This window comes from Panthera uncia (assembly GCF_023721935.1).
Source record: "Panthera uncia isolate 11264 chromosome A1 unlocalized genomic scaffold, Puncia_PCG_1.0 HiC_scaffold_16, whole genome shotgun sequence".
Taxonomy (NCBI): domain Eukaryota; kingdom Metazoa; phylum Chordata; class Mammalia; order Carnivora; family Felidae; genus Panthera; species Panthera uncia.
The window spans coordinates 710,904-724,934 of NW_026057576.1; the positions used below are offsets into that span (position 1 = coordinate 710,904).

At 32.0% G+C, this 14,031-nt stretch overlaps 1 protein-coding gene across 4 annotated transcripts in view; it reads right to left on the reverse strand.

Annotated features, from left to right (window-relative positions):
* Positions 1-14,031, reverse strand: part of PSPC1 (paraspeckle component 1) — a 105,204-nt gene that overhangs the window by 33,721 nt on the left and 57,452 nt on the right. For all 4 annotated transcript variants that reach the window (XR_007461039.1, XM_049646695.1, XM_049646694.1 and 1 more), the window contains exons 7-8: positions 4,564-4,621; positions 811-980 (exon numbers count right to left, since the gene is read on the reverse strand). Coding sequence is in view for 3 of the 4 variants with exons in the window: in XM_049646695.1 (XP_049502652.1) it covers positions 811-980; positions 4,564-4,621 (228 nt within the window). In the remaining variant the exon portion in view is untranslated. The remainder of the gene's footprint in view (positions 1-810; positions 981-4,563; positions 4,622-14,031) is intronic.

Here is a 14,031-nt window from a genome sequence, read left to right on the forward strand (position 1 = left end):
CAAAGTATACACTCATTACCAATTTTCCTTTAAATGCTATTTAGAACAACCATTAACAAAAACCAAATGAAACAATGTTTTGCCAATAGAAAACCTCATTTAAATAGTGACAGACTTTAAAGGAAATGAGAAGTTATTAGTCTTGCTACTGATACTCAAAATAAGAACTATTATTGAAAAATTTTGCTTTTACAATTACTTAACCCACACAAAGATATCTTCACACTCTCAAACCAACACATAAAACTGTATACTTTAAATTTTATAACAAATATAATTAGTAATCCTGTAAGACTGCAAAGTGTAATTTAAAATATATTTTACAACCTTAAAGTACCTTATTTTACAGTTAAATTCTCTGAAATGAATCATAAGTAATCTTGTTATTAAAAAATATTTACAGAAAACTGTGTTTTCACACATACTGGAGTTTTATTCCCCACCAAAGGTAAGGAGTCTACACACAGGAAAAAGAACACAATCTTAAAATCTTGACCTTTACATTGAATACTGGTAAGAGGTGGATACAAACTAAAAGCAATATAAAAATAACTATAATTAAAATGTATATTGGCCATATACTTAAGTACAAAAGCATACCATGATTGGTAATCCTAATTCTTGTGATACTTAAAAATTGCCTTTCACGTAAGTCAACGTGTAATTGCACAAAATTACTTTTTCTTCAGTGGATATTGATCTTTACCGCCAAAATAAATGATGCCAAATTATGTTAAGTGTGAAGTTACCTTTGGGGCAGAAAAGTATATATTACTGAATATAATCAAAATAATGTTTATGATACATTACCACTGCTCCATTATCTGGCATCATTGGAGTTCCCATATTTGCAGCTCCTTCTGGTCCCATGGCAGGACCAGGACCCATTGGTGGGCCAGGTATAGTTCCTCTGTTGTTCATATTCATACCCATCATTGGAGGAGGACCTTGGTTACCAGCAGGTGCTGGGCTAAATGCATCTACGCAAAACAATCTATACTTAGAGCTGTCCTATCTTAGTTTAGTAAACATTAAAAATTTAACAATACTTATGCAAACTATATAGCAAGACTATTACCAAAATCATTTTCCTTCTTCGAGAATGGATGCTCAATTATCTACTCTGTAACAGTGCATTACCTACACTATAGAATTTTCATCCCCAAATCAAATGTACACAAAACAAGTGAAACAACTATTAATTATTTCAGGATATCTGCGACTGTCAAAGCTTGAAAGATTTTTTTAAAATGTGAGTATTACTTGCTATAGTCTGCTTTTTAACCAACTACTCCCTTACAATGGTGACTATACTCTACCAGTTTACATTAACAGCAAAGGATTAGCACTTTGGAAACTACGAATAAATATATAAAGTTCACTAAAACTAACCTCTTGACTTTTATGTAAGTTACTGAATATATCCCAAAACTATAGGAGGTACTGTTTTTTAACTTTATGTAGAAATAGGCAATCTAAACCAAAAAAAAAAAAAAAAAAAAAAAAAAAAAGCTCATCATGACAAAGCTTATTTTTAAAAAGCAACTGTAACCAAATATAAATATTAACAGCTATTTGAAATTTTTTTGACATGCTAAAATTCTGGAAATGGGGACAACTAGATATACTTCAAATTTTTTCATCAAAAAGATATCCACCTGGCCTCATGTTAACTGCAATAGTGGCTGAGCTGTAACACTATTTTTATAATGGTTTCAAATACAACATTTTTAGGTATCTACTTTGAATTTTGTTATTTTTAAAGTACTCATACGTTTTTTCATCAAAAATTCGTAACAAAGACTGACTCTAACTTAAGAGTTTTCTTCTAGTACTTCGTTTGATAGGTCAATTTTATGACACTCAGAATTCAATTTCTCAAAAACACAATGTAACCAGAGCTGACATTTTCATTCAAACCCACAACTCTACACAGTATCTTAATGCAGCTGAATCCTACAGATGACTGAGCCTAGGGAGCAGCTGTGAGAAAAAATTCTTACTCCCTACCAGTCCCTGGCAATATATGCTACTGACTCTTTCTCAACTCAATCCCCAGGAACCCAGCCACTGCATAGGGAAGATTATTTCCTTAATCCCAAAATGTTCCTAATGATAAATCTACACTACCTATCCAAGAATATTTCTATTCCCTCAGCAGAGCAATAAATAAAAATTTTTACGAGAATCCCACATCTTGGGCCACCTGGGTGGCTCAGTCAGTTAAGCATCCACTTCAGCTCAGGTCATGATCTCACAGTCTGAGTTTGAGCCCCGCGTTGGGCTCTGTGCTGACAGCTCAGAGCCTGGAGCCTGCTTCGGATTCTGTGTCCCCCTCTCTCTCTGCCCCTCTCCCCCCTCCCCCACTCTCTGTCTCTGAAAAATGAATAAACCTTAAAAAATTTTTTAATAAAATAAAATTTAATTTAAAAAAATATTTCCACAACATCTCTCACATGGAAATGAAGAAGAATGGAGACATTATCTGTAAGGAATCTTAACTTTCCCTAAAAGAACACATCAAGGGTTAGGTTTACTTCTCTTTTTAATAAAATGTTAACTGTTATAAGATTCAAATATAGCTATACAACTATGGGTACAATAAAAAAATCAAAAATAACATTTTCAGCTATCAATAATTAGAGTATTATTTCTAGTAATTAAGCTTTCTATCACACAGCTATATTAAACTAAATTTAAAGATCTAAGAAATGTTAGAATTATCTGGTCCCCTGAAAAGCAGTTTTATAATCTGTGATTTCCTTGGTAGATAAACTGGTGATACACCAGAAAGTCTATTTCCACATTCCATCAACATAACTTGGTAGGACATGACAATTTACTGATTTGACAGTGACATTCAACTGAATGATAATGACTCATAAGTAAACCATTAGGATAAAGCCTCAGATTGAATAAAATGTAAAAAGGAGGAAATTAAATGGACTGGATTTTAGGAGAGTTGAGAAAGTGATCAATTGTAATATGGTTCTCTGGTAAAATAAAATGCCCTAAAAATTTTTAATTCTCTTAAATTCTTAATAAGGAATCTAAAAGTATATTCTCATTATTCTTCTGATAAAGTTGCTAATCAAGCAGTCAGAATGTTTTCAAGGCCTCTGCACATCAGAAATAATTCATTTGTTTCTGATGTTCACAGCAACCTAATAATTATAATGGTATTTCAAGGTACCTACAATCCATAACCTCACACTTACAACTCTTAAAAGCACCTGGATTGTATTACACACCTTCTATGGTTTACTTTGAAAAAGACTTAAAATTGAACTTCTTGTACATTACTATATATTCAACTGTGCCTCTAGAATTTATGTACTAGAACGAAGCCTGAAGAACTTCTGTATTCTTTGTTCACTAATTATTTCATGTTTCCATCGCAACTAACATCACAATTAAGATCTTTATGAGTAAGGGCCATGTTTCATGCTTCCTTTGTATACCAGAAATGCTAAGTAACTTTTTACTGGCAGGTAAGAAAAGTGACCAAGTAAACAGCAATATACAATTTTAGATGATCTGACTACAAGCAGCAAAGAAACAGGCATGAGAAGTAGGGGGAAAAGGTTGATCACAGAAAAAGCTAATTCCAGATATTAGATGCTTTAAGGTTTTTTTACTCTCTACACCACATATTCTAAGTACAATCAGAATTTTCTCAGTGGGTGTATATATTATGCATATTAGAATGCTACAGTAATTAACCTTCACATTATGTTATGTAAAGACTTTAATTTAATGACAGCTTCTATGGGACAATATGAAATGAATATATAAAAAGTTTATCTAACTTTTAAGCATATAACATTTCAAACTTAAAAAGACCTACAAAAACATCCCACACTTATTTTCCCTTCACCTTGTTCACTTGATACAGTATCCCTCACTAGTAGAGATGTTAATGTAGGCACTTTCATAAAACCTTTACATCAACTCTAAAGTTATGCATTAGCCTAGATGTGTAAGACACATCTCATTTCCTTGACATGTCACAGATGCCTCCAAACAATGTACTTCTGTGCACAATACGTTAGGTTACGGCAAAATAAGTTAAACATTCAGTAAAACGAATAAAAAATAACTCCAAAGTTACACAAAAGGTTACCTTACCAATAGAAATTTATAAAATAGTCTCAAAAAGTTTAAAGAAACTACAAAGTCAGGAACTATCAATTTCTAAGGTAAAAAAGCCAATTTGAAAGCATGAAGTTTGATTTTTAAAAAATGCAACAACATAGCTGCATTACACCATGCAATGACTGAACAAGTTTCAGGTTGTATCAAAACCTGGTTACAGGTTTCATTAAATCTATTAAAATATAATATACCCTTAGCCGTCAAGTAAACAAAATGAAAATGGTGTTTTTAGGCACACTGTTTTTAATGTACTTCTATTTTTTTCAACTTACTAAATATATGAGATTTCACTGTTACAAATGTTGGTTCCAAATTTTAGACTGTTACTGATATGTAGATACCACAAACAGCATGTACAGTTCCCCAAAGAATTACAAGTTACAGAAGACTTTTGCTTCAGATCCCTACCTCCCATGTTTATTGCTCCACGGGGACCCATATCACCCATTCTCATTTCCTGTTCTCTCTGTAAGTAAGCATAGTTGTCACAGTCAACCTATCGATCTTATGACTTTACATTTCCCATCTAAAATCAGAAAGAAAAGAATAAATTGGGACATCACTTTCCATTAAAAAAAAAATTTTAAATTTTCCAACATCACTTACTTAATAAACCTGAAAAGAACTTCGGTCTCCCAGGTTCGATATGCCACAGTGCTTAGAGCATTCAGTTTATACTGCTAGATTATACTGTCAGATTACATAAAATCTACCACAGATGTTTTTAATGTTCTTAGTTCAACAGATCAATGGCTAGATTCCAAAAAAGAAAAATCTAGCATTAATAACCACCAGGACCCACTATTTCACTAAAGTCTTAAAACAGAAATGACCGTTAATCCTTTTATATGCAAATGTTTTCAAACATCCAACACAAACAGCTGTGGGCACTAAGCTTAAAGTTATAGACAATTTTCATTTTAGAAATACTGTAATACACACTTGCGTTTTTATTCAAATATCCAAGCATCGTTTTACCCAAGATATGACCTATACAGGCCATGAAAGTCTCCCAGCACACAATTATTAAAAATTCAACATAGCACTGCTTCCTTTATTTGGAAATCTAAATAAAAGTGTTCTCACACAGTTGCCAAATTCTGAAACAAAATGCTAAGGTTAATAGTGATACAAAGGTCATGCAAATTACAAAATGTTTTAAATTTCAGTAAAATTCAACTGCTTCTAAGAAACTTCATTTACTACCAGTAGTTACATAGAAGTAACTTCAATGAAATCTCTAGGTGAAATTACTCAACATACTGTGATGGAAATTTGCACTATTATTTAATGATCTTTTCAATTATCAAATCAGTGTTAAATGTAGCAATCATAAAACACATTCTGAGACAACTGTAGCAATGTCTAAATCTTTAAAAAGCACCCTTTTTATACTTTTAAAAGCAATTTTATTAAAATGTGCTTAAAATTCCACTTAGTAATACAAAATACCAGTGAAAGCACGTATAAAAGCTAGAAATAAAGAAAAGCTTACGGTAGACAAATGCCATTAAGCAGCAAATCAACTGCCCAGATGTAACCTAATAGATATGTCTCAAAACGTAACTTTGAATGAAACTGTTACAAGAAAAACATCACACAGCATCATAAAGAAATGTTTTATCACGTTATTTAGAAAATGTAAATCCCAAATCTTTCTTTAGACTGTTTTTTTTTTAAACTTCACAAAAAACAAATTTGTCTCTTCTCATAAAACTTCCGGCTAGTGATGGACACTACTGACTAGCAAAAGAGCTAGAGTATTTTATAGAATGGATTTCTGATGAAGTCATATGGAAAATACTATTTTATGATCACATAATACTATCATCAATAAATCAAACCAAGTTGTCTTTCCTCATCACTAAAACCTGATAAAATGTGGACTGCTTCAGCATATCCAAACTATTCCAGGTATTAGTTATAGCAGATTCTTGTTACTGAAAAGCTGGTCCATTTCAACACCACAGTAAAATACATGGATTTTTTTTTTTGATCATGACATTTTTGGGGAATAAGGGATTAATAATTTGTATTTTTACTTTTGGATTTGCCTTAACTATTAAAGATGAGAAGTGCAGCATCTAGCCACTAACATGGTAATTATGACAGTCTTACTGTTTGAGACTTCAATTTTCAAATCTCCCTTATAAATTCTGACATGCTAACTGGATGCCTGTGATTCACTGGTGGGGGCAAGGAGGGAGACAACTTTTTTACTATCTCCTTACAATTTCAGCTTTACCTATCACTTTCCAAAGTAACATTTAGCTTTATTATTCACAAAGTACTTTTAAAAAATTGTTCTTAAATTATTCTATTCCATTTCCTTCATTAGCAGAATTCTGGAGAGACTATATAGGTTTTCAAAAAAGGTTTTATTAATTAAGTATTCTCCACACCCAGTGTGGGGCTCAAACTCATTACCTCAAGATCAAGAGCCACATGCTCTACTGACTAACCCAGGTGCCCCTAGATTTATGATTTTAAGTCAATTATTCAACAGTGGCCATAACATTCCCTGATGCTCTATTAGAAACTGATTCCAGTTCTATAATATCTTTCTTTAAATGAGATAATCAGAATGTCTTATGATAATCCATGCTAATGTAGCCTATCACTATGCTAAAACACCAATATATATATTATAGCATTTTCCACTAAACATACATATATTCCATACTTAGTATTGTTGACATTTCCTTAAAGAAAAGTACCAAGTACTATTTTATACAGCTTCACATGTAAGACTAAGAAAATGAGATGGTATAATTAGATGACAGATTATTTTTTAGCTATTTTAGAAAGAGCAAAAGAACTTTTCGGCTTCCTATAAGGTCATGTCTTAAGGTTACTGTTATTTTCTAAAAATTCACTGCTACTTATTTCTAGTAAAATGCAAGAATCACATTATATTTAAGGGTAGGTTAAACAATGAAAATTAAGACAATACTTCTCATTATAACTTGATTTATCAAATGTCAGTGAGAAACACTTGAAATTCACTGTAACTATGTACCCATCCAAAAAGAAATACACAAGACCTTCACTTCCATGAATTCTAATATCTGAAGTTATAACTGGCGCATAATATAAACCAAATTTTGAAAGACTGCACTGTAACAAGATAATAAAGCTATGATAAAAATTTGGTTTAATTAATTCAATTACTCTTCATAGCAACCCTGTAAGATAGGTCTACTGTTATCTGATTTTAAAGATCATAAAACTAAGGCACAGCACTGTCAAATAACTTACTCAAGTTTGAACTGACCTATGAAATTCTGCCAAAATAGAGTTTATAAAGTTTTCACCTTCACAAAGCAGCTTCATTTTTTTTTTTCAAGGATTCCAACAAAGACTAAAAAAGGCAAGGTTTTTAATTTATTCTATGTTCATAAGAAGTTGTGCCTTTCTGGGGCACCTGGGTGGCTCAGTTGGTTGAGCGTCTGTTTAGCTCAGGTCATGATCTCGTGGTTCATGAGTTCGAGCCCTACGTACAGCTCTGTGCTGACAGCTCAGAGCCTGGAGCCTGCTTCGGATTCTGTGTCACCCTCTCTCTCTGCCCCTCCCCCGCTCATACTCAGTCTGTCTGTCTGTCTCTCTCTCTCTCAAAAATAAACATTAAAATTTTTAAAAGACATTATTTTTTTTAATTGTATGTATGTATTCCTGAGCCTGTCACTGAACTATGCTTATATTCACAGGTGACCACAAAAGTAAGTAAAATATGACTAATTTCCAGAACCACATATCAAAGCGGCATTCCATTAAAACAGTGGATTCTCAAAGTGTGGTTGATGTGAGTACTGAGTCCGCAAGACTTTTTCAGGAAGCACACAAATTCAAAACTTTTCATACTAAACACTAGAACATACATGCTAACTAACTTGAATATAAATTAAAAAATTAAAATATATAATAAAAAATAATAAAAAAAATAAACACTAGAACATGGATATAAGACTCTTATCTAGTTGGGCTTTTCAGTCTATCAACTATTGTGTGGATGATGCAAAAGCAATGACAGGCAAAAATGTTGAGATTTTAGCACAAATTAAGGCACTTCAATTCAATTTTTACTAGTAACTATCATTGTATTCTTCACACACAAACTGCAGTTTTAAATTTTCAACTATGAGTACCTAGATGAAGCAGTTAAAATGAGTATTAAACCACCACATGCCTTTTTAACAATCTATGCAAGAAAACAAGATACATACATAAAGCATTTCTGCTTGCATTCTGAAATAGGGTGGTTCTTCTTCAAGAAAAACCATTCTTATGACTGGGATGCAAACTGAACAAGATGTCATCTGACAAACTATGGTTACTGACTTGTGTACAGGTATTCCTTGCTTTTTGAAAGTGTGCGTGCATTACACCACTTAGCTTTTATGAGACACCTACATTTGTAGTGTTTCTGCTAACCAAACAGCATCCAAATATTTTCACTTTTATGGAAAAAAGGCAAAAAGTAAAAATAAAGTTCAGTGTGTTTTGCAGCAAGCAATTTCAGAGGCAGCACAAACCTAGAGCAGCAAGACTGGCACGACCAAGCTCTTTCTTTCCCTGGGAACTAGACTCACATCTCAACACCAAGCCGCCTGTATCTGTGAACATCTGTGCTCTAACTTGACTTATTCTGTGCATCAGCTACCAAGATGTGTCCTAAGTTTCAGAGAAGCCTAAGGGGTTATTTTTTGGGCCTGGAAACCCTCAAAACATTTTTTATATAAATATTAATGGTAACTGCTTCTTCATTTTATGCCATTTTGGCTTACAAAAGGTATCACAGGAATGCTCTACTTTTGGACAGTGTTTGGTACACATTTTCTGATAAGATCAGTGGTTGATATTTTAAAAATGTGACTTGTTTTTTATTTTGTATAATAAAATACATTAAAATATGGAAGATTTGCATAACTCAGTAGGTCAATATTTTTGTAATGTTTGGTATATGACATTACAAAATCATGCATTGGTAAAAGATCCATTCAAAGTTTAAGGCAGCCCAACGGATTGTAATACAGTGAAAACTGTCAAGTTTCACTGTAATATTAAACAAAAATATCCACAATTATCTGTAAATGTTAAAATATACTCATCTCCATTTACTAATTTATCTAAGTGAAGCCAGATTTTCTTCATGCACTTCAACCAAAAGAGCATTTTGCAACAGATGGAATGCAAAAGCAAATATGGGAATCCAGCCATTTCCTATAAAGTCAAACATTGAATAAATTTATAAAAGAGTAAAACAATACCGCTCTTCCCACTACATTAAAGTGGAACTTCAAAAAGATCTGCAAAAATATAATATAAGGCAACTGTTCCCACTACAACCCATTTTCTGTCAAGTTTCTCTCTTAATTTCTAATATGGTAAACACTGACTGACATAACCTAAACAAAAGCTCTTAGGGGTCTTCAATAATTTTTAACAGTGTAAAAAGATATCAAAACCAAAGAGATTAAGAACCACTGCTTCTAAGTTCCGGTCAGTATTTGCTCATGAAAATTTAAGCAGCAGAAAATCTGCACTAATGTAAACTAAACATTATTTTATGTAAAATAGGATCTTTTCCTTTAATACTTAACACTCAGGATACCAACCTGTGAATTTAAAGATCTCGTAGTTTACTTTTTTTAGATAACCAAATTTAAAGAATTCACACAATACAAAAATAAGGCTAAAATAAATTATACTATATGCCTAAGGTTTAGAAAAGTGAGCTACAGAAATGACAACATAGTATCAACTGACACAACACTTTGCAATGAGTTGATAGAATATATTCATCTAACACTCATTAATCTAAATCCTTGTTAGAATGACAAGGATCATTATTCTTTAATCCGTAAACATCTTCCATGTACACTTCTGAAGAAACTTCTAGGGATTGACAAGGGATCACCATGTACCATTTAGGTTCAATGTCTTAATAGAGAAAATGCTAAAATTCTTGATGTAAAAATACTGATACAGAACATTTAAATCTACTAAATGATATATAATTTTAGAGAAGATTCTAAGTTTTGGGAAATAACAAGATTCGACCTTATCATTAAACATTCCTAAATATAAATTTCATTTAGCACTTAGAAATCTATCTTTTCCTTCACTGGAGAAGTTTACACAAAAGAATAATAAGATTATTAGATATCTAGTTAAACTTTTAAGGAGAAATAAACTATTAGTATCTGAAATTCTCACTATATAACAAACACAACATATCTGGAAAAAAAACTGGAATAAAAATCAATTACATGAAATATTAAGAAATAGGTATAAAGAAAAATTACAAAAATAACCACTAGGTATCTTTGCCAAGAAATTATTCACTCCTTTAAAAAGTGTTACAATACTGTTAAAATAAAAATAATTTTAAACTAAAAAGGGAAGTAAGACATGTTTCCACTGATATAAATAATAGCATGCAAACTTTCCAACATAACCAACAGAGAATGCTTGGAAGACTTAAAATTTCTACTTCAAGTAATTAAAAACAAGAATTTCCCAAACATACTACTTACTCACTACTAGACAGAGAAGGGGGGATGTTTTTAAGTAACATGAGACAGTCTTTCAATAAATACAATTTATGGTATTTTTTTTACCCTCAATTTGAATACATGCATTCCATGATATCTGCACCCCTGAATACTGGAGAAATGTTCTTCAGTTATGTGGTTGTTAAAATGATATTTTTACACCATATATCATTAGGGAATTGCAAATTAAGACAACAGTGAGATACCACATCAATCAGAATGGCCAAAATCCTAAACACTGACAACACAAAGCATGACAAGGATGTAGAGAAATAGGAATTCTAATGTATTGCTGATAGGGATTATAAATGGCATGTTTACTTTTCTAGAAGACAATTTAACAGTTTCTTACAAAACTAAACATACATACATACAATCCAGCAACCACAAACCTTGGTATTTACACAAAGATGAAAACTTATGACCGCACAAAAACCTGCACATGGATGTTAATAGCAACTAAATTTAGTCATAATTGCAAAAACTTGGAAGCAACCAACATGTCCTTATTAGGTGAATGGATCAACAAACTGCAGTACCTCCAGACAATGAAACATTACTTGGCACTGAAAATAAACAAGCTATTAAGCCATGAAAAGACACAGAGTAACCTAAAATGCCATTACCAAAAAACCAATATGAAAAGTCTATATATTACAATTCCAACTATATGACATTCTGAAAAAGTCAAAACTATAAAGACAGTAACAAAATCAGTGCTTGCCCAAGATAAGGAAGGAGGGAGGGATGAACAGGCAGAGGACAGAGGATTTTTAGGGCAGTGAAACTATCCTGTATAGTGTTAACAATGGGTACATGTCATATTTGCCAAAGGCCACAGACTGTGCAACACCAAGAGTGAGCCCTATGGTCTTTGGGTGATAAGGATGTGTCAATTTGATAGTGAAGGAGTCGGTAAGTTAGGGGAAGGAGGTATATGGGAAATCTATCTTCGGCTCAATTCTGCTATGAATTTAAAACTGCTCTAAAAAATAGTCTCTCATAAAAAAAATAAAAAATAAAATAAAATAAAATAAAATAAACAATAAAATAAAATACAGTAAAATAAAATACAATTAATTAATTAATTAATAAAAAATAGTCTCTTAGAGGCACCTGGGTGACTTAGTCAGCTAAGCATCGACTCTTGATTTCAGCTCAGGTCATGATTTCACGATTCAAAGGATGGAGCCCTGCATCAGGCTCTGTACTGAAGCGCAGAGCCTGCTTGGGATTCGCTCTTTCCCTCTGCCTCTCTCCCCAACTCGTTCTCTCTAAATAAATATTTAAAAACTAATAAAATAAAAACCATTAAAAAAATTTAATGTTTCTTTTTGAATAATCAATTCCATATATAAATTTATACTACAAATTTTTGTCATGAAATAAAACTTTGTTACTTGTTAAATTTCAAATCAGAAATAAAATGAAACAACAAATACAAAAAGGGGGGCTTACTCTTAGCTCACTGCATTTGTTAACCTCAAAACATACCTCTGAATCTAAATTCATTCAATGTATTTTTAAAGCCTGGTTCAGGAACCTTAAAAGATTATTCTGGTGCCACCTGTCAAATTCAAAACTTAATTGCTGCTTTTTAATAAAGAGAGTGATTTTCTAACTGAAGATTAATTAAATCTAATTATAAATAATCCACCATATATCAAAAGACAGAAGAGAATAAATTTATATTTAAACAAATTTATATTCAGCTGAGAAGAGTTTTAATCACATATCCAAGGGATACTTTCAAAATTATTATCATCATCTTTTTTCACTTGTCATAGCAAACTCTAAAGACAGGCTTTTAAAGACTGAAACTGATTAGGAATATCTATTCTTCAAATTTAGTTATTTTATCCTAAACTCTTAAAGAAATCATCCATGATAGTATCAGCTACAACACAAACACAGTATTTTTAGTACTATCCTATTAAAGCTCACATAATACTGGTAATTGGTTTGCAACTCTTCACTCATAACCTCCTAACCAGTACATTTCCTTATCAAAGTCAAAACAACTAACATGACTGGCCAGACCAAGGTATGAAAGATGAAACAAAAGAACAAATATAAACTGTACAAGAAGCAATTCCAAGCTGGTCCCATCAACAGAAAAAAGCAGTGGAAGGTGCAAACAAAGCACAAGTGTTCCAATGTATAAAGAATTAAGTATATATTTAATGGGGAATCTTTGTGTGATGCTAGGTATTAAACAAATTATCTTAGTAGTTAGTATACCATAAGCTATGAAATTTTAACAAATTACATAGTTTTCTTAAGTAGACAACTCAAAACAACAGGTTCAATTATAGTAATTTTAAAAATATTTAAGTGGTAACTAAATAAAATTCAGGTATTTAAAACACAAATTTATAAGAAAAACTACTATTATAAGCATATCAATTGTTTAAAAGCAGAATTTAGGAAAACCAGTAACAGGACAAATGAAGAAGTTACCTTCTGAGAAACATGGTAAATTTACAACCAGAAAACAGGTTTTGAAACGTGGTGTACAACATGGTGCAGGATATCATAAGACAAAGTACAGGCAAACTTACCCATATACTTTTCAATTACTTGATATTTTAAACAGAAATAAATGCATTTCATCAGCAGAGAATGCTCACAAACCCAAGTTTCCTGCCACTAACAGTTAGATAATAACTATCCATAGACATTCACATTTATTTAGTCTAATTTGGTATAAAACTCTGATATTTCAGGTGACACAACAGAACTTCATGTCCTCAATATAAAGTAAAGAAGATACTAGATTGGGACTGACCTAAAAAAAAAAAAAACTTTTTTAAATCACCTTGTAGAACTTAAAGGGGGGTTTCTAAGTATTCCATTAAGAAGTCACAAAGCAGAAATAACAAGCTAAATTTTTATGTCTTCATAGAATCTTTTTAATTCAAATTATTTAATATGTAAAAATTCCTACTAGTTTTATTATACATATTTGACATCTCAAAAGTGTTTACTTTAGTTAAACACCTCTATTTACCAATCTTGACTTTCCTCTTCTCCAACCCCTCAAAAAAGGTAAACATTAAGCTAAAAGTCTTACCATTCTGAACCAAGTACGATTCAAAGAACTTACCATTTCAAATGAAAAGACATGAGGTATACCTACAACACAGTGGAATAATAAACCAATCATATCAGTTTAAAAGAAAAAAAAAAAAAACACTCAGGGGCGCCTAGGTGGCTCAGTTGGTTGAGCATCTGACTTTGGCTCAGGTCATGATCTCACAATTCGTGGGTTCAAGCGCTCCATCAAACACGCTGCTATCAATGCAGAGCCCACTTTGGAGCC